We start from the raw sequence: 21,688 nt of genomic DNA, 5'->3' as shown, positions 1-21,688 counted from the left end.
TTCAGGTTTTGCTACAACATCAGATGGCTGTGTGAAGTGGAAGGTGGGTGGGGAAATAGCATCGAGTTGAGCTGCGAACAGAGAAAGCAATTATGCTTTATAAAAAAAATCCTGTACATGTTTGGGAACCGGAACAGTAAATGCTACTTACAAGGGGCTTTTTACGGTAATTATTTTAATCATGGCTAGAGTGATGACACATACTAATTACAGTGTTATCCAAAGATAACACAAGAGGTGTGTAATTACCATTGTTTCTGAAGGAGCTACAGTATAGCTGTTGCATAAGTTCCATAAAATATGTTGTTTCATTTACAGAGCAGCTTACTCCCGTTGCCCCTGTAGGCTGCAGGTGCAGTGCTCACAAGCCCATCCTGACCTACATCAGAAATTCTAGTTCTGTGGTACAGGGCTTCTTGGTTTTAGTTTCCCTGACAGAAATAATTCTCCACTTCCCATCTTCCTCTCTCCTCACTCGTTTCTTTTTTTCTTTTTTTTTTTTTTTTTTTGTTTTCTTTAGCTTGTTATTAAGTTTCACTAAAGTGATACTTGGATTTCCAAATCCTTGAGCTGTGCTAAGGCTCATGTGCCTGGTGTTCTGTTGAACCAAAGTCTTCACTGAGATGCCTTTACCAAGTTGAAGCACCCTTTCACAGCTTAGCCCTGAATTAGACTGCGTTTCAGAGTCAATGAACAGGGACAAGGCTTTGACTTACAATTGCTACTTTAGTAGGTACTCTGATATGTCAAGAGACTTCTGTGTGCCTTAGTTTCCTTATCTATGAAGAGAGGGTAATGGTTCAACCTTTGCCAGTAAGTGTTGAGAAGTTCCAGTAAAAAGCAATAGAAATGATAAAACCACAGCGATTTGCTTGCTTCTCATGTGTTTTCAGTGTCAAAGTAGCATTTCCTGCATGGAAGAGCCTTTAAAATACAAAGTAAAGCTGTCTTCATCAGTGACTTTGGCATTGAGAAGTTCCAGTAGAAAGCAATAGAGATGATAAAACCACAGCGATTTGCTTTGCTTCTTATGTGTTTTCAGTGTCAAAGTAGCATTTCCTGCATGGAAGAGCCTTTAAAATACAAAGTAAAGCTGTCTTCATCAGTGACTTTGGCTAGACTGGAACTATGAATGCTGTGTTGAGAGATTTTTTTCAATAAATGCACATTAGGGAAAGAACAAGTAATTTCCCCAAAGGGACAAACTTTTATCAAGTAGGGAAGCATTATTCCAACTTTACAGATGAAGAGACTGAAGCAAAGCATGGAAGACATTTGTAGAGGGCAACAGGATAAATTAACCCCATGGCAACACTGCAGGTAAAACCCAGAATCTTTTGACTCTGGTTACCTGCTATAAGGAACTCAACCACTATACCATACTGGAACAAAGGTACTGAGAAATTTGATATGAGATGAATCACTTGCTCCTAAAGAAAAGCTTGCATTTTTGAAAGGTGCTCTGCTTTTCTTCCTTGCACCCCAGCTGTGCTGGTTTGTCTAATAAGGGGTTCTACCTCTCCTTACAATTTTGGTCTCTCTTATATCCTGATAATGTAGTAGCTACCATTACTTATACAGTTAAATAACTAATTTTTCCCTGGTTCTTAAGTGGTTTTGACTTTCACCAGTAAAATTGTGAAGCAGTTGATCTTATTTGTGTCAGATGAATAGTGTGTGGTATCTTATTTCATGCTTAACGGGTTTGGGTTTATTCCCTCTGATTTTTGGTATTGCTTAAGTTTGCAATGCAGTCAAGAATACTTTATGAAAGAAAATAGGTTTACCAGGGTTTCAGATGACATGTGTGTGCAAGTGACACAATTTCAGAAAGGCACTATGGCAGGAGTAGTCAATCTAATTAAAAAAATAAAACAAAACACAAACACCAAAAGAAGGAAAGAAAAATTAGAAGCCTGAGAAGGCTTGTCTGGCCCAGCGTATGTACTGGCCAACATTCCCTATGTGCTTTATAATACACTCTGGAGTATACCTGTGTGTTTTGTTAAACTATGTGTAGTTCGTTTATTCAAGATACTTAATATTCATATTTCACACCTAAAGTTAGTTAAAAAAATCCAAATAACTCTGTTTTCCCAGCTTGAGATGACTGTGGGAGACTTCCCCCCCCCCCAAGTAATTAAGCAATAAAAACCTAACTGGTGGGTGTGCATATTGTGTAACTTCCATAAACCCTGGGGTGTGTCAGGAGGTAAAGAAGGTAAAAAGAAAAGGCAGAGCCTTCAGCCATCATCTACTGTGCTTGTTGCCTAAGAGCCATTTGCAACGTGTCTCATTGTCCCCCTATATTCCAGCATTTCAGTTTGCAAGAAAAAATTGGCTAGCATTAAGCTCAGAATTAAAGTGAACACCCAGAAGCTTTAAATTGTGCCTAGTATGCTTACTTGAAATGTTAAAGCAATTTCTGGGGGGAAAGACCAACCCAAACCAAACAACCAAAAAAACCCCGTAACAAACCACCAACAAAAAAATCACCCCCCCCAAATAAACCCCAACTACTTTATGGTAAAAATAATAGTTGCCAAATGTTTAGACTTACTAAAATCAATCATAATTCCTTAGAGCAATAAAAAAAAAAATAGATACAGTTTTCATTTTTGAGTTACCTCCTACAGCTGCAGAGGTAGGAGATTCTCCAGAAACATACAAAAGAAAAGCTCTGTCCAATTCAACAGCTATCATGAATGCAGAAAGACAGGAAAACACATGTTAGAGCAGAGCCATCAGTAGACTGTATCTGTGAACAGTAATTCTCAGTTGAAAGCCATTAATTGAGACTTACCAGCTGTTGGTAATGTTTCACAGCAGCACCTGCTTTGAACTTGAAGCAGAGTGCAAAGGCTCTGGCCATACCTACCAACAATGAATGAGGAAGGTTTCTTCCTTTTCTTTCAAGACCATCCATGCACAAGTCAACTCTGTGTTCCTTTGCTTCAGTTCATGTTCAGTTCAAGTAGATTCAAGGAAAAGTAGCTTCCCTCCTTAACAGAAATAACCAGCTCTAGACATGACATGGTTTTGCTTCATTCTGCCCGTTCCTTTTTCTCTATGGGACAGGATACAGAAATTATTTGGTCTTTATTCCTGTTTATTGTTGACAGAAAAAACCAAACTCTTTTACTTCCTACTGTACAACCACAGTTTTCCCTTTCCACTCTAAGATGATCTTCAGACTCTTGTCCTGTCTCTTATTTATAGTTGAACAGATCCACTGTTCAGATGCACTAGCAAAGTTGCTTTTTCAGCACAGAAACATGGGTGTGAGTCTCCACACCAAAGAAAAAGCAAAGTAGTGTTGAAATCTGTGCTAGAAGTGATTTTTCCATAGAGAATTTTTCCCAAGAATTGCAGATCTGAAGCAAAAGAAAACCTCACAGACTAGTAGGAATGCAGTAAGTACCCACATCACCATGGACTCTAGTAGCTATTCACCCAGAAAACAGTCCTGGACATCTTTCTCTTTTTACCATACTTCAGCCGTGTTGTTTGTGAAATGCTGGAGGAGATTAGCCCCTGGCAAAGGCAGTTAATTAATATTGCAAAATAGTATCACAGGATTTAATTGAATGTAAATGGGAGGCAATTAGATGTATTATGTAGGCAACTGAGTTTTACAGTGTCTGTATGAAGAGGATGGGATTAAAAAATGCAGTAAGAGCCATTTAAAATGGGGGTTGTCATTTCCTTAATGGAGTGAATTCTTTGGTAGTCTGGAGGATCATTTTCTGAATCTAAAATGAACACCAGCAAACAAAAGTGCAAGAAGCAACATGCCAGACTTGTGCAAGCTGACTGCTCAGTGCAAAGGTGCATTCTACATCACTGAAGGGAGAGTGACCTGGGTGCTTTGATGGATGCATCCCATGCCATGCGGGGTTATTGAAGACACCAGCAAATGTCTGGGAGACCGATTGCTAGGTGGAAGAAGACATGTGAGCTGGCAGGAAGTGGCTCCCCTGAGAAGTATCAAATTTGCAGGTGTTCTCTGTTTTTGCATCTTTAAGGTAGCATCCTACCTGAGTGTTACTCACAGGTAAAAGCAAAGGGCTTCCAGCTTGTCCATGGGTAGAATGTGCCCTTTGTGTGCACATTCCGTGCATGTCCATGAGTAGAATGTGCCCTATGTGCTCAACGTGCCCCTGTCCACAGCCTCATCATGCCTGTCACTGCATAACACACTTATCATATGTCTGTAGGATTCTTGCACTATTTATAGATGTTATAAAAATTCTCCATCTCTGTGTAACTGATACCCATCTGGGAGTAATTTGCGAATGATTGAAACAGCAATGGTCAGAGTCAGCAAGGAGCGGACCACCAAGGGCTTTGCCACAGCAGTTAATGAAGTGTATTCCCCAGAAAATGCTAACATAAATACACTGGAGCCCTGAGCTGCTGGATATGGAAACTAAAAATCCTTGAAGAACTTGACCACCCTTTTCTAACCACACCTTAAACTATTTATAGAAAGCTAGAAGATGGAAATACAGTTAGATAATGCAGTGTTTTTAGAAAGCAGAAACCATTTTCCAGTGTGAATTTTGAACTGAAAGAGTTAGGCTGTGTTATGTTTTGAGACTCTTCTGCACAGATACTGTTCCTTCTAATAAATAAAATTATCTGAAACAGTCTGAAGGTTTTTAACTGCATGATTTCCATTCACCATATTAGCTAATGATCTGCTGGATTAATTAAAAAGGCACTCTCATAAAGGAGGGCAAATAAATTATTTTCATTCTTTGCCCAGTTTACCAGTTTGGCTTTGGAAACTTCAACCATTCTAATAAAGCAGAAATCTCCTTGACTTACTGACCTTCTAGCCTTGTTTCGATTTCCACTCTTAACTCTTTAAAATGTTGTTATCTTACTTGCCCTGCACTGATGGGTGAAGCTTAGATGATAAGGTTTTGGCTACCTGGCTACTGGTCCATGTGAGAGGCTACCGAGAGGCAGAGGACAGCAAATTGTCTTGCAGTCTGTTTGTAGATTGCCTGTGACCCAAGCACGTGGTTGTGCGAAGGGGAGTGCTGGTCACCTCCCAGCCAGTCATCCTCAAGGTAGGGCTCTGACCTTCTCCAGTAAGGGTTAGGGAGGACACTGTGCTCTCTGACTGGTGTGGTGACTATATCATGCCCAGTAATACTGCAAGGAAAACAGTCCCTCCTGAAAGCACAAGCACTGAAGCTGAAATCACTGTGTGCTGATGCCAAGGTCTGTGTTTCTGGCTTTTGTTCATATACAGTATGTAGCAGTCTTCATAGTGAGGTTTATATTTAATGGCTGGTGAAAATCGTCAGGGAAATCAAGTGATAAAAGGAAGATTTAGATCAATAAAAATTTCCTGTTTTCTGAAAGACAATGCTAGTCTGTTTTTTGAGTGATGGAAAAACAGCAAGTGAGAGACTGCACACATGCAACTAATTTTTCAGGGAAAGAAAGAGTGCAACTGAGTATTTGCCCGACTATTTAATAAAATCTGTGCTGATTACAGCACTAAGAGGCCTTGCTTAAACATCTCAACTCCCCCTTCCCCAGCCAGAGTGTCTGATCATGGCTTTTCATTGACAAAGTATATTTTAAGAACATAAGGATTAATTAAAATGCATTCTGGCAGTGAAAATGAGGTGGTTTTGCCATAAGGTTGTAATCAGGAAGTATCTGCAAGGGTAATGTCTAGAGTTATTTTTCCTCTTGGCTGCAGCTGAAGATGACCACCTGGCTGAAATGTCACAGCTGCTTGCTTTTGTTGTATCTATTTCAGTGTGTAATTTAGATGGTCCCCTTCCTTCTAATTTCTGCGTCAGCACCAAGCTGTATTATCCTTGGGGGGGAGGGGGAGTGTTTGTCTTTTTCATTACTTTGGTTTTATGAATTAAGATATGTCTTGGAGTAATGCCAAGGCCACCAAGGCTGAGCTGTTAGTTTGGGAGGCAGTGTCTTTCCTCACCTGGCTGGTGAAGCATTTGGAGGAAGGATGTTTTTTGTCCATTAGTCTTAGGTCTTTTAAAATACTATTTTCAAGGTAGTGTGTCAATGTTGATGAGACGGTGCAGTTCCTCTCCCTTTATTAAGCATGAGTAGTCCCAGGATTTGTAGTGGGAAGCTGGAGATAAAGGGCTTGTTTTGAGTAGAAAAGATAAGGATGATTCTACACAAGAAAAGCTGTCCTGACGCCTTGTGTTAGCTGGCATGCGGGAACTGAGGCTGTGGTTAAATATCCTCTTGTGCAACTAGCTGGTATGATTTGAGATGTTACCACCCCATACCTGTCCATTCAGCCTTGCCAGCAGAGACTGAGGGACGAATCGAAAACTCTCTACAGCTGTTTTGGTAGACGTCCTCTGTTGGTATTTCAAAAATAGCCATCTGACTTTGGGTTGGAGGCCGATGAGTGCTCTTCATCCATCTACCAGCTCTAAATATTTCAACAGCTGGAGGAGGTAATTTCCTCAGTTGCTGCAGCTTGAATTCCAAGATGTAAAGTTCTAATGAGGAAAATGCAAGGTGTAGGTTTCACGTGTGGTAGCAAGTAGCCTAAGCTTCGACTTGACCAGTCAGCATGCATTAGAAACATTTGCTGCCTCGTGCGTGCCAGAGCTGTAGAAAGCACGTCGGCGTGTTGTAACTTGCATCTTCGGATTCTAGTCAAGACAAACCTTTAGGCAAAGACTCCCAAGTAGAATTAACCACAGTCAGCTAAGATATTTTTAAACATCACTTACTTGGTCTACACTAGATGCTAAATGATGTTTAAAAAACATGCTGGCCAACCTGCATTTAATTAATGTTTTCTTATCTGCGTGAGTCCTAAATCAGTTTTGATTCTGGATGAGTTTCGATCCTGCTGATAGAAGAATGATATTTCTGTAGTTTGGAAGGGTCTTGCTGTGCTTAACAGTTGCATATTTTTCCTGTTTGTGAGGACAAATACTAGTAGGTTGAGTAAATTCCATTATTTTTAAAAGATGAGGAAGTTTCTTTCCAGTTTCTGTTTCTACACGTTCATTGCAAAAGCTGGCATTGTTGTGTATGAGGATCCCAAGACTGGTTGTTCTGCAGCAAGTACTTTTAGAGGAAAATTACACTTTTTACTTATCTGTTGTTTTTGAGTTTCAGTGCTCAGCATTACTTTGACATGTGCATGCACACAGAAGCTGGCTTAGCTAAATGGCCTGGAGGCTGAACTTTGAGGTGTTAAGCTTCCAGACCCGTCTTACGAGCCTGAATTTATTATGCTGCCTGAGCTGCCAGTCTGGGGCTGTATGAATGTATAAACCAGATAAGGAACTTCTGGTAGCCTCCAAAACTCTCAGGCTGGGTCTCTCCAGGTAGAGTCCCCCAGACAGTGCTTCTGCTGTGCATCTACCTCCTCCTTTTGGTCTCAGGAACTGGAGCATGTGACAAAAGATGTGCGTGTGCCAGCGAGTAAGACACCAGTTCTAGGCTCAATCCTCAACAAAAGTGGCATATAGCTCTGCAACAAGCTTAGAGGGATAGACAGAAAAGCACTAAAAGCAAATGCTGTACATGGAGGTAAATGTATTATCCCTGTGCTCTGAGAAAATAGAGTGCATTTTTGTCATTATAGTGCTCTGGTATGACACTGTGCTACTGTAAGAAGACATAGTGAGGAATAAAGTAATTCTTTTCCCTTCTTTCCTCTCCTCCTCTTGGGTGGTTGTATTTTGTTGGTTTTTATTTTTGCGAGTACTGAAATACTCTTGCCTAATTATCATTGGCAGGTCTTATCCTGGCACAGAAGCAGTAAGCAGTACTCATGGAAAGTTCTTTTCCTGCTCTTCCTGTGTAAAAGTAAAAATCCAGATGATTCTGATAAAATATTTGCCTTTTTTTCAGCTGGGAGAAAGGTAACAGTTGACCTCAATCTGAAACAAGAAAAAAATCATATTGAAAAGTACTCCCATTCCTCCAAGGTGATTCGGTGTGAAGGTTTCTACAAACCCAGGGTCTTGTATTCACTCTGTATGTATCTGAAGGGGTTAGAGAACTTGTAACAGACGGTTAATTGCCAAATATACATAGACTTAATACTTCCACATTTTGCACTTGTTAACTACATGGTCATTCAAAAGATCCCGAGCCTGGAAAGCAATAAATGTCAGGGCAAGAGACATGCCGTATGGACAGATCAAAGCAATGTTGAGGATTTACTATCTCAACAATCATTTTTTTACTCACGTGTAACCATTAACATATTTCGTGATCTGGGAAACCTTCTGAGCTTCCAGATATCACTGGTTTTGCTAAAAGCACAAGCCTGTAGTTGATTCAGTTGTTGTATCCCATTTCATCAAAACTGAGCTCAGTTACTTTCATTATCTGTGTCTCTGCTTTCACACAAGAAATACATTTCTAGTTAGGAAGGAGCGTGTTGATCCTGAAAGAGCTCCTGTCAGTTCTCTCTCTGTGCTAGCCCATGATGAAGTTGGTATCAAATCCACAGATCCCTCTTGGAGTGTCAGAATCCTCCAGACTGCAGCGGTCAACTACAAATTTCCCTCTGGTTTCTCAGCAGCCAGCCCACTGCTATGGAAGTCATTCTCATAGCATAGCTGAGTGCCCCTGATCCCTTAGCATCCACAGCAAAAAGGAGAAGTATAACATTAGACATGACTTTTTGAGGGGACAGGAAGAAGAAATAAAATCCAGCAAACCACCCACTTCCCCATACTCTGCCACTGAAGTGTTTAAGTTTGGTCATCATGGTGAGGAACAGGGACATGTTCTCAAGTAAACACAATGGTGTTTGTAATGATGGCTATTCAGGCAGTGAGAAATGAGAGGGAACTAGAAGTCCAGAGTGGCAGAACCTGGATCAGCACATGCAGGTGCCTTGAGATAACTATCAAGAGAAAGGTCTACATGGTGTATGGTAGAGCAAAGGAGTTTATCATGACATAGTGCAAGAACCACAAAGGCAGTTGGAGAGGAGAAGGTGCATTTTATAAAATGTATTCTGATTTGGTGGCCAGAGGAATCAGAGTTGCTCACGACAACTTGTCATGCTGTAGACTTGTTGCCAGTTTTCTGGACAACACAGTACTGGTTAAGATATGGGTATCTTAGCAGATTTATGAAAACCTTTTTTTTTTTTTTTTTTTTCCCCCTGGAAAATAGTAACTGAGACTACGGAAGCAGGTTGCTTTAAGAGCTCATGTTGTATAATAATTGGTTTAGGTTATTATATATTTCCTTCAGTGCATATATGTTGTAGCCTGTGGGCTCTGCTTCAAGGAGGTCTTATCCAAACACAGATACTTCCTGTGAATTGAATGATAGATTATATTTTGCGTGGATGGGAATGCTTGCTTTCTTCAAAATCCATCATAGCTTACTTTCCTGTTAAGTAAAAAAAAATGCAGTAACAAATACTCTTTGATAGTCCATGAAAAGCAATATCATAGAGCCATATTTTGTCCTGCAGTGGGTGCTGGTGACTTTTGCTGACAATTTAACAGAGGAGTGTCTGGTCAGGGTTGAAATTTCTTTCACTCAATTGGTTGAGTTTGCTTGCACATGTTGAAGTTTTAGACCAAGAACCCATTTGGGAAACAAGCTGTTGCCTTGAAGTTCAATGTAACTTTGAGAAAGCTGTAAATACTGTGGGGAGGGAAGGCTGAGGATGAGAAGTGCCTGCTCAGCTGAATGGAGTTGGTGCAGTTTCAGTGCTAGTTGTAGCTACAGGCTTTGTTTCTCAGTCCTGATGTGTCTTGCCTTACATACTCATGACTTTAGGGATTGAGGTTGTATAATACTGAAACTACAATAGGAAAAGGAGAAGGGGACAAATGCATTTTCCGTTAGCAGCAGCAGCAGAATAAAGCATCCATTGAGTTATGTTAAGTCAGCGTGGAAGAACTGAGAGTAATCTGCAGGTTATTGATTGGCTTCACAGCAGTGCAGCAGGCTGCAGCTGACAGAAGTCCCAAAGGGGTTGTTTGCTAATCACAGATAAGCAAAGTAGTGGTAGAGCTTTCATTTATCAGCCTGTCCCCTTCTGCAGCTGGCCAGCTTGTGTGGGAGCTGTCTGTAGAACAGGCCTTGGGCCCGCAGAGAGCCCCTGGTAGATTCCTGCAAGTGGCTGTACCTCTTGTGTGAAACTTCAAGCCTTGATGAACAAAATGTAGCATATAACTATATGTCATCTGTTAAGAAAACTGAATTCTGTTCTGAAGCAGCTGCTTCTCTGGAATAGGTGTAACCTGAAGCTCTTTTCTTAGGTTTGAGAAAATTTAATCCATGATATCAACAGGTGGGTCTATGAGGTGTTTTCAAAGGTTACTCCTGAATACATTGATGCTGGGGACAGGCATGTGAGGGTGTCAGAACAGTTTGATGTAAGAGAGCAAGGAAGTAAAGAAATTGCAAAAGTGCAAGTGGGGAAGCAGTGGACTGTTTTCCAGTGGGATGAAAATAAGTAGGTTGAAGAGCTAAAAGTTGAGTGGGCAGAGGGGCAGTGATGGGTGGTTTATAAGAGCTATGGAAGGTTCAGCCTTGACTAGGTCCTGAAGTAAGAGTCTTGAGTCTTACCAGAAAGCAGCTAATGGAGAACTAAAAATAAATCAGGTGGTTTATATCACATTGGGACTGCAGTCTTTGTCGCTATTGGAATTTTCAGTGGGGCAGTAAGATTACAGGTGATGAATGGAAGAAGCAACGAATGTATTGTGATCAGAGATAAAATGGACATATAAGGTTAGGAGGATCCCAGAATACCACAAAGAGGAAGAAAGGAACCCATAGTAAAACACGTTACTTGCGCAAGATCTTCAGAAGGAGAGAAGAATACCTAATTCTTTGCTCAAGTAACTTGAGGTTCACCACCCTCTGGGATGCAAGACAAGCAGGGAGGTTTCCAAGAAGTTTATATTGCATTCTGTCAAAATGAGAAGTGATGGTTTTAATTGTTACAGACAAAAATGTATACCTGGAACATCCTGCCTGATTTTGGAGTGACACCAGTGATTAATTTGGCTTGGTTCACATGCAGCTAGGTTGCCAGATTCATAATTGCAGAAGTTTTAATTTCCCAAAAGACAGAAAACAGTCTCTGTTTTCAGATGAGTTTCACTGCAAAGAGCTGTGCTTGCTGTGTACTCTGGGAACGAGATACCATGGAAGATTATTCCCCCAGCCAGATTGTATCTGCATTTCTGTAATAGCACCGAAGTGTCTTCTACATCTGGAGATCATTTACTGTGTCACTGAAACTAATGATTAGAGGGTACCTGTACGTGACAGGATAGAAGAAGTATTTTATCCTCCTTATGTTCTACTCTATTATCCTGCTATGCTGAAATTGCTTATGTGTAATTGAATTTATCCAAATTTACAGAGATTTCGTTCCATTAAAACACTAAATTTTTATTTTTCAAAGCAGAAATAGAGGACTACAGTGTTCAATACTAAGCAATTACAAGGAGATTGCCAACCTAGAAGAAAGATACCTAATGTGGTCACACATTACAACTGTGATTCCAGTGCAGAAACCTCGAAGTTGTAACTCACATGAACTAATGCAGGATACCCGCATCCTGGTCAGAGATTGCAAACAAAGGAAGGTGTAACTGAGTTAGCAGGGAAACTCTTGGTCAGTGTGGTACACACATGTTCCATGGCAGGTGATGCCTGCTGCTGTGTCTGTGTGCCTTGAAAAACAGCAAATTAAGAATTTGTGGCCTACAGCATAACAGGGCACTTTACAATAGTTTATTAAAGTAAGACTTTACTGTCTTGATGAATGAATCTGTTGTATAGACCTCTGGCTTTTGGAGAAAGATCTCTTAACTAATGGTGATGCACCTTGACTCAGTAACAATAGATGGGTTTTCAGACAAGGTCTCTGAGGTTGTTTCCACTCAAAATGAAGGGAAGGATGGGTATTCTGCTCTGGGTAGTGTGAATGTAGGGCTGCTTTCAGCTGCCACTTTGTAGCAGTGTGAAGTTGTCTCCCAATGAAGAAGAGGTTCCCAGTGTTGATCCCAAGCAGTTTAGAGTGAGTCTTGCTGCAAGGAGATGAAGATTGCTTCCTTTCTTTTGTGCTGGAGTTGGGCCTTGGTAAAGCTGTGATTTTCCTTCGCAAATTTACCATGTGTGTGAGAGAAAGAATCACAGAATGGTTTGGGTTGGAAGAGACCTTAAGAGTGTCTAGTTCTAATGCCTTGCCATAGGTAGGGACACCTTTCACTAGGTTGCTCCAGGTCCCATCCAACCTGTCCCTGAACACTTCCAGCATGGGGCATTCACCACTTCTTTGGGCAGTCTGTTCCAGTGCCTCACCACTCTCGCAGTAAATAGTTTCTTTCTTATATCTAACCTAAATCTCCCGTTTAAGTTTGGAGGTGCTTTTTTAAATATTTAATCATTTAAACATTCAGTCTGAACACGATAAATGTTCAGATTGAAAATCTGAATGTGACTGGTTTTGTGACATGCTGAATGGAGGTAACATGGAAAACCTGGCTGGGTGATTTCAGTAGTTTCTTAATTTATATGCTGTACATGTGCTGTATGCTATTCCATTAATTTTTCATTTCTCTTTAAAATGAACCTGGTTATGTAAAGAGAAATCATTCCATCCTCTCAGCTGCTGCATGCTGCAGCAGAGGGAAGATACGTTGGTCTTTGCCTGCTGGAGAACTGCAGTTGAAATCTGATGAGCAGCCTTGCTCCCCAAGGCTAGGACGTGAATGATAAATGTATATTTGGTAAACTGATTAGTAAAGCCTTTGCACACTTGGCTAGTTGTATCCTGTTTCCTGGAAGGTTGCCAGATGGAGGAGAAACGGAAATGTAATGGATTGCAAGAGGGTTTTTTTTCTGTTGGTTGGTTGCAAAAAAGCTGAATAAACAGGAGCAGCCTTGAGGTAGGCGAAGTCTTGCTATTTGAAGTCACGCAAGCCTTGCTCTGGCTCAGCTGTATTTTGTTTCCAGTGCTCTGTAGGTTGTGTCAGTGACACTCAGTGAGGGTGGGGGAGGCTATTCAACTGGATCTAGTTTAGCTTTTTTCAAACAAATCATAATCCCCAGCCTCTTCTGGTGGTGGGGAAGTTACAGCAGATGCCTGACGATCCACACACCATCCCAATTAACAGGGAACCTCAGCAGAGCTGCAGCCAGAGCTGCTGCTTCTTGAATGGTGTGGTAGGTAGGATCAACATCAACTAGAGTGCCAAAATAACTCAATGCAATAACCTCAGCTAAATTTTTCTTAAATTTTTCTTGATTTAAGGATTTCTATTTTGATGTTTTGAACACCTTTAAAAATAAGCATGTGTTTTCTAGATCACTGGCTCTCTGGTGTAGAGACCCAGCATGTTTCATCAATATTTCTTTCTGCTTACAGTGAAATTCTTAAGAAATGGATAAAAAAGCCATGAAATACTACAAACGTCCTTCCACGCCCCCCCCCCCCAGAAAAAAAAAAGTTAATGCAGTTGATTTAGGCAGCTTCTGACAATAAAGTGAATTTAGAGGAGTGCTTAGTTGCCATCTGGAATTTTTTGTTCATGTTAAAAATGCCAAGTATTTGAAAAATGATGCCACAGCTCTGAAATCCTGAGGTTGTTTGCAGACAGGAGATTTCAAGAGTACATTATATTGATTCTTTTTATTTTACTTGTGATTTCTCTTTGGTTACACACAAGCCACACAGACAAGCCTTTCTCAGCAGTCTGGAGATCTCAGCTTCTTCAGGCAGAAGAAGCTGAGATTTAGGCATGATTGTAAGGATGTCAGAGCCATAGCTATGGCAGTTGGGGTGTGCATGAAAATAGGACTAAACAAATACCAAGGTCTGCTTTAACAAATGATAGTAACCCAGTTTCCTAAAATCAGATAGTATCTGCTGCTGTAGTCACCTTCCTGTTCATGAGAAGCCGTCGTCTTCTCTCTTGGTTTGTAAATGAAACCATCTATCTTTGTCAAATGCATTTGATAAACATAACTAGCATCCTCTCTATCAGGCAGCATTTTATGAAGTCATCAATTCTGTTGCAAGCAGATTTATGTGGGCACAAAATAATTTGGCTAATCTCTTTTATGTAGTTAGAAACAGAGCCTAAGATAAAAACATAATAATGTTGTCATGTTCTGGCAAGCTCATGCTTTGGATTATGGTCTTGTTATTTCCTTCTTTTGCCTCTTTCAAACAATACTTTCCCCTTACTGTGGCTGGTTTGCTTCAGAGTACCCTGCAAGAGCAGAGGTGGGTTTTGATATTCTGTTGCCTTTGTTAAAACACACTGACTGTTGTTTAATGATTAACACATAGTGTGTTGTACATAGTATTTCCACTGGGTGATTTCATTGTACAGCCTTCTCCAAAACATTGCTTTTCCTTAGCTTGGATGTGAAATCAAGTCTGAAAGCAAATACTTTGGCTGCAATGATGGCATCTTTGGCAGCTACAGATTACCAGGTGTTCTGCATCACTGTCTTTTATCCTTAATAAAATACCTTGTGTCACAACTATTAGCAACTCAACAAAGACTGGACCACACAGGGTCTGCTGGTCAGGACATGGGGGAAGGGGGAGCAAGCTCTTTGAAAGCAGCTGTTTTGGCTGCTGTTTTTGCTTTCCTGCTTTGTCTTCTGCAGAATCTCCTATATTTATTGCTTTTAATATCATGGTGATTTTCACAAGTTACTTTATGTTAGTGTCTGATGTCGTAAGTATGAAACCAGCCATATCTTGAGAGAGTACAGCTGAGGATGCTGTTCCCTTTCTCCGTCCCCCAAAAGAGTTTTCTTTCCTGAAATGTCTGTCCAAACAGCTGACCCAAAAGATGAAATATTACCAAGATTATGTCTTGGTAATGTCAGCAGGCATCCTGTCAGTTGTCAGCACTGTGAACATACTGCCTGCTTGCAAATATCATCTTCACATTTGGGATTCTCACAGAAACTTTTCCCTCTTTCATGCCAATATCTAGTTATTTTTCCTTAACTGCATTAACTTTCTTTAGAAACTGCTGTATAGATTAAAACCACATGGGTACCAGAGCATGGCTTTCAGCAGATCAATGCTGAAAGCCAGGAGACTGTGTTAATAGTTGGTAAATGCGCTTTTCAAACCCAGTGTCATAAGAAGATTGTTTTATCATTCTGGGCTGTGCTTTTTCTAGCATGTTTGCAAAATATATCCATGAAGCCGACTAATGTGTTCTTGTAGTTAAAAATGTGCAATGACAGAAGTAACTGTTGCCAACTTGGAAGGTCATGAATATGGCATAATTGAACACAGAATGCATAACTGCTTGCAACATTTGACGTATCTGTGATTTTTTTCTTCTTAGCTGGTTGTAGAAGTGCTTTATTATATGACTGAAATTATTATTGCAATTTTTTTCCAGGCGACTGGCTGGCAATGACCTTTCTTTTATCCATCCAAAGGCCTTGTCTGGGTTGAAAGAACTCAAAGTTCTGTAAGTAATTGGGTTTTAAAGCTTCGTAGCTATCATATGCTTTCTTAGCGCACAGCCAGCCTGTTTACTGGTAGGCTGGAGGAAATCTTTGCTCTCTCTCTCCCATTTTAGCTCTTCTACTTTATTTGTTATATTACAAAGCCTGCTATAAGTGGTGATGATAAACAGTAGTGATGATGAACAGTGGTGAACCTGACTAAAGCGTAATTACTGTGTTTAATTAGAACACTTACTTGCTTCTGAAGTGTATCTTGTAGAATAATCCTAAGAATGAAAAATCCTAAAAAGGCCACATAAAGATTTTTGTTTTCTTCTACCCCTTCAGCTTACTCCATCAGGTGCCCCAACATTATCAAGTAGTACTAGTACTTACAGTGATTTAAAACTCTGTTTGACCTTTAATGGTGATGGAAATAATTTCTAGAGTTTGGTGCTTTGAGTGAAAATGAATTACTATTAGAAAAAAAGTTTCAATTAAAAAAGAAAACCCCAAACAGCTGTGTGCCCTGTTTCTCATATCTTGTTTTCCTTTCTGAGACAAGAATATTCATTTCAACTGTTTTTCCATAGCTAAGGATAAAAAGAGCTTTCTGTTGCTTGTGGTTCTAAAAACCTGTATGTAGCAGTTGTAGCATTTATGCTAATGTAAATATTTCCCATGGCTAGTGGGGTAATAGATAGTTTATTCAGCAGATACTAAAAAAATCAGTAGTGGAAAAGGACCCTGAAGTTGTAAAAAAGAACTATAAGCAGGGTACAGATTAGGAAACTGCCCAACTGCAAAACTACTAAATGTGATGTTTCGTGAGTTGAATACAGAGCATCAAGGCTCTTGAAGGCGTCTTCATCAGGATACTCAGTCCTGAAGGTGCCTGAGGTTCCAGCAGTTCTTGAAACATTGGGCATGTGGCTGTTAATTAACAGTTAACTTACTTGTCCACTTGCATTTTTACCCCAGTATGCACCAAAATCTAGGAAGGTTTTATAATGTGTGAGATCTCAGTTATTTAAATTCTCTTTATAAAAGAACTCATCATGTAATAATATGTTGTCCCATAAGAGAACTTCTTTTAAAACCCCAGTTTGGCTCTGATTTCGTTCTGTGTCCTTTTCATGTTGTGCTCAGAGGTGCTTTGTTGTGAACTCACTTTGTAAATTAGATTGTTAATGCATTGTGTATTGATGTGGCTTTAAGAAAAAATTAGAAGTTTGTGTATTTCGTAGCAGGTATAGGATGATTTCACAAGAAAATAGTAAAATATCATGCATTGTAGCAAATTTGTAGCAGTGTTAAGTTGTTCAGCCTCCCCACTGAACTCCCAGGGGAATTTCAGAGTATTATGTCAAAGGCTTGTTCTCTGCAAATTCATGTAGTTAATGAATGGATTGTAAATAAAACTGAAATAGGCCATTTTGTTGTTTCATCCTTGCCTTTGGGTATCTGGGCTTGATAATTCTACATGTTTTTATGTATGCTAGAAATCTGTGAAACCATACCAGGACCATGAGCTCTTCTGCCACCTTTACTGTTGATAAAGATTATTGTCAAATTGCACTTTACTAACACAGTGGATTTTTACAGAACCCTACAGAACAATCAGCTGAAGACTGTACCTAATGAGGCCATCAGAGGGTTGAGTGGTTTGCAGTCCTTGTAAGTTTTTGTACTTCGCTTTTTGTTCTTGTTCTGTTCTCCAAGTTCCCCTTTCAGTCACTTTGTGCACATTTTCTTCATTCTGTCAAGTTCTGAAGTATAATTATACATATGCAATAATGCAACCGGGCTTTCAGATATTTGCAGTTTCAACTGGAGCAAAGTTTCCCAAGCTAAGTTTATAAGGAATTTTATTTGTCATCTTTGGTGGGGTGACCCAAATCCAAACTCTTTTAAAACTCAAACACAGGTACAAGATTACTGTATAAATGCAGTGGTGATGGTGTTAAACATTTATCATCCTTCTTGCATGTCCTAAGGTGTTCAAGCAATTCTAAAATGTTGTGGGGAAAAAAAAAAAAAAAAGAATCATGCTCAAGTCTTTTGTATCCGGAGGAGGAAAAGGGGTTTCTGGGAAGGAGTGTAGCTTGAGACACACATAGTATTGGTTTTACTGGAATGTGTTGAAATCACACAGACAGTTATGAATACCTCAGCCATTATTGCTAGTTGCTCACAAGGTATTTCATACATACTTATACTATCTCATGGCTTATTATGTTTTATAAAGCATCTTAATCAGACCTTAATAGTTAGTTACAGCTCTCCTAGGTGGTAGATGCTTATCACTGTGATGAGGAGGTGGATGGGGGAAGGGCTTCAAGATTTTTCCTCCTTTCTGCTTACATACGGAGAGAGGGGGCAGGTTATCTCTTTCCTTTGTGCCAAAATTCAGGTTTCTGGCCTAAGATCTTGTTTCTTTCTGTGTTGCATCAGATTGTGGAACAGTTTGGGGGAGGAAAAAAAACAATTAGTTTTGCAAGCTGGCTTTGCAAACTGTTGTGCAACTTTTGCAAAGGTGCTTTCTGCATTCCCTCAACTTGGATCTTGGCCACTACCTCCTCCTAGTTGCGTGGGTATTCCCGCCTTTTTCACCTGAAGAAAGCACAGTAAGCAACACAGGGCAGAAGAATAAGATGGGCTGCAGATTATCCCACAGAGTCACAGGGCTGTTTCTGCTAGGCTGCTTACCACAAGTATCTCCTGTCCACCACGGTGAGCATGGGAAGCACACAACACATAGCAGGAGGGAGCAATGAGTTTTGATGCCGTGAGCTGATAGGAGCTTTTCCAGGCGTTCGAATCCAAGAGCAGGACAGATGCAAGTTTCAGTTTGCAGCCACTTTGTGAATCTAATGTCCACGTTTCCCTCTCGTCTTGGGGTTTGTATGTAGAAGACAGAATACCCTGGTCTGAGTGCCACTGTCACTTTGTGCAAATACATCCTTCACATTATATGATGTGAATAACCCTTTAGTAATTATTTAAAACAAAACAAAACACCTTCCTGGCTTCCCACCTTTCAGTAATGCAAAACCCAGAAACTGCTTTAGTAAATACCTTTGTTGTCTACAAATTATCTTTTCATTTTCAATGAATGTGCTTTTTTTCCTCTACTTGTTTGCAGTATGTTTCTTCTTGAATTAAAATTCAATATATCAAATCTGCAGTTACTGGTTTGATGATAGCTTTATGTTCAAAAGGGAAGGGACAAAATTAAAGGGAAAATAATGAATTAAGCCAGCGTCAGTCTCTTTCTAAAAATTCATATGTTTTTAATATGGTTGGAAAGAAGATCATGTTAGAGCCATTTAAAAAAAGGAGACACTTCAGTTTTTGAAAAAAATTTATGGAATGCTCATGTAATATTGCGTAATGTAATCACTATAAGCGCTTGACATAACATCACTCTAATTAAAATATAATAGTAACAACTTTGAGTGTGGTGAGGTTTCTCTTTCTGGAAGCTTCATCATTGCTAGGCAAATGATAAACTATAAATTTTAAGAAGGTGAAAAAGGAGGAAATTGGTTAATAAATAGCAATTTACTTGTTACTAATTTTTCAGAGGAAAGCTAAATTGGGATTTTGGAACAGCTGTTAGAAATAGGGTGGGCAAATGCAGTCTGGAAGTCATCGGTGTCAGAGGCGCACAAGGAGCTTTTTATATCTGTTTTCTTAATTCCACTGCTGTGCCTCATACTTTGGGTTGCCCGTGTCTCTGTTCCTGAGAAGGACATCTGTCTGCATTGAAGATCACATTGGTTTTGAGGATTGGCAGCAATTTGAAAACAAGTTGTTTTTTGAGACGAGTGTAGTCAGAAATGTAGAGTATTTTTCCTGGGCAGTTTGTTTCCTTCACCAGAACGCAGATCTGTCATTTTAACAAAGTTCAGGGAAACATTCAGTTTATTGCATCACTCACAGGATTACAGTGTAATTATGCATATTCCCTATTAATGTAGGGAGCACCTTCTGGCAAAGAAATGTAGGACTAGTTTCCTGAATTGTGTGTGTGAGCATGGAAACGTGAATGTCAGCATGCTGCTTTATTGATTTCTTGGGGGAGCGGGGGGAGGGGAGGAAAAAAGTGATCTATTTCTCGCCCAAAGGAATTTGTGGCAAAAATGGGTTTAAAGCTCCTGAGCCGCTGTGACTTTCTTCTAAAACAACTCTTTGCAGAATAGATGTAAAAGCCCTGCTCCTACCTTTTAAATATATGATCTCCATCCAAAACCGGCAAGTTTAAACATCACTTAACTGATTCTTCTTGGCAGTTTCACAGTTTGCTCTGAAGCAGGCTGTAGGGGGACTTGTTTTCTTGGTGGAGACACAAATTACTTGTTCATAAAACTTTATAATGTATTGATAATCATTTGGTTTGCAACTCCTGTATCCACTATCCAATTTCTCTCTTAATGTGCTCCAGTCCTAGCTGCGTGGGAAGATGGTTGCCACACTGTATGTATTAACAAGCCTGGTAAACATACCTGGGTGGAAATAAAGATGATGGTTACAGGAGCTTCATGATCTCTAGTGTTTATATTATAGCTGGCCAGTAGCCAGCCTGGTTCAGAATACTAAACAACAGCTCTTTACTTTGTGTTTACATTGGATATTTTCCCAGCTCTGGCCTCTGAAAGAGGTTTAGAATAGAGCCTTTATTTATGGAGGTGAGGTTTAGCAAAATGGAATTTTTACTGAGTGGAAACTTGCTGTCTAGCACCCCAGAAAAGTCTATCTGGCAGGATGTGTGAGGCCTCCAACACAAGGGGGATGAGGACCTGCTTAAGTGAGTCCTGAGGAGGCCATGAAGATGCTCTGAGGGCTGGAGCAGCTCTGCTCTGGAGACAGGCTGAGAGAGTTGGGCTGGTTCAGCCTGGAGAAGAGAAGGCTCCTTAAGGGGAGACCTTAGAGCAGCTTCCAGTGCCTAAAGGGGCTACAAGAAACTTGGAGAGGGGCTTTGGACAAGGGCCTGCAGGGACAGAACAAGGGGAGATGGCTTTAACCTGACAGAGGGGAGACTGAGATGAACTCTTAGGCAGAAGCTCTTCCCCATGAGGGTGCTGAGGCGCTGGCACAGGTTGCCCAGAGAAGCTGTGGCTACCCCATCCCTGGCAGTGTTCAAGGCCAGGTTGGATGGGGCTGGGAGCAACCTGGTCTAGTGAAAGGTGTCCCTGCCCATGGCACGGGGTTGGAACTGGATGAGCTTTATGGTCCTTTCCAACCTAAACCATTCTTTGAGTCTATGATAAGTGAAGAATTTTAGGTGCTTTGAGTGTTCCATTTAAACTCCAAAACCGTAATTGCTGCAAATTCTAGTGGGCATTTGCCATCAAATCCAGAAGTAATTTTTTGAAAGCTTATCAGTAGCTGCTCGCATATGGGAGATGATTTATTATCATTGTAGGTCAGGAATCACTGAGTTACTGTCCCTGCATATGTGCACACATGCCTACATGCAGGGAATATTGGAGTGTTCTGCAGCAAAAGTTCAAAGCACTGCAGTTACGCTGTTATGCCAGAGTCCTAAACTGCGGGTACTGGGATCATGCCGGTGTGGCACTCTAGTGTGATAGCTCCTGCCTTTCTCTGCATGTGGGTGTTCACCTGAGCTGCAGGGTAAGTGTCTTCATGCATGTGGTCAGCAGTCATTGTCTGTGGTACCTGATAGCAATTGTGGCTCCCTAGCCTGGTCTGCTCACAGCCTCCGCTGCAGAATTAGAACCAGTTTTGCAGTCTGCCTTCCCATATCAGAAGGCTGGAGCAGGCCTGCAGCAGGATAAAGCAGGAGGCATAAACGTGTTGAACTGGGATGTGATTATATTTTCTGGGAGAGGAAATCAGCTTGGCCCAGCAGAAAAGGCTGGGGTCTTAAGTGTGGGACTGAAAGAACCAAGAGCAGGATCTTGCTTTGCACAGTAAAGATGCAGGGTAAAAAGGTGGGGACAGGATGGAAGGCATTTCAGTCAGTTATTTCAATCAGACAGGACACATTTAAAGTATGTGCTGTAGCACATACTTGCTACAGCCTTGCATTTCTAGGTGTTCCTTGTTTTAGGAAGGATTCCCTATTTAAGGATTTTAAATCCCTACAGATCTAAAGAGTGTTTTATGGTTTATGCTGATAATTTTGTGATTCTGGAGTATAAAGTTTTGAAGGATAGGGGTGTCTGCAAGGATAGTCTGGGGAAGATGATGTTCATTAACAGTGATGACTAGTTAG

General features: G+C 40.5%; 1 protein-coding gene across 3 annotated transcripts in view; it reads left to right on the top strand.

The window, feature by feature from the left end:
- Positions 1–21,688, top strand: part of LGR4 (leucine rich repeat containing G protein-coupled receptor 4) — a 91,189-nt gene that overhangs the window by 45,807 nt on the left and 23,694 nt on the right. For all 3 annotated transcript variants that reach the window (XM_061356561.1, XM_061356562.1, XM_061356560.1), the window contains 2 exons: positions 15,396–15,467; positions 17,050–17,121. In XM_061356561.1, coding sequence (XP_061212545.1) covers positions 15,396–15,467; positions 17,050–17,121 — 144 coding nt within the window. The remainder of the gene's footprint in view (positions 1–15,395; positions 15,468–17,049; positions 17,122–21,688) is intronic.

Source organism: Neopsephotus bourkii, unplaced genomic scaffold (genome assembly GCF_033783945.1).
Source record: "Neopsephotus bourkii isolate Nb327-2 ecotype Australia unplaced genomic scaffold, CSIRO-AGI_Nbou_v1 NB_860, whole genome shotgun sequence".
NCBI classification, from domain to species: Eukaryota; Metazoa; Chordata; class Aves; order Psittaciformes; family Psittacidae; genus Neopsephotus; species Neopsephotus bourkii.
The sequence above is the reverse complement of the archived record's forward strand: the minus strand, read 5'-3'. Positions and strand labels throughout refer to the sequence as shown.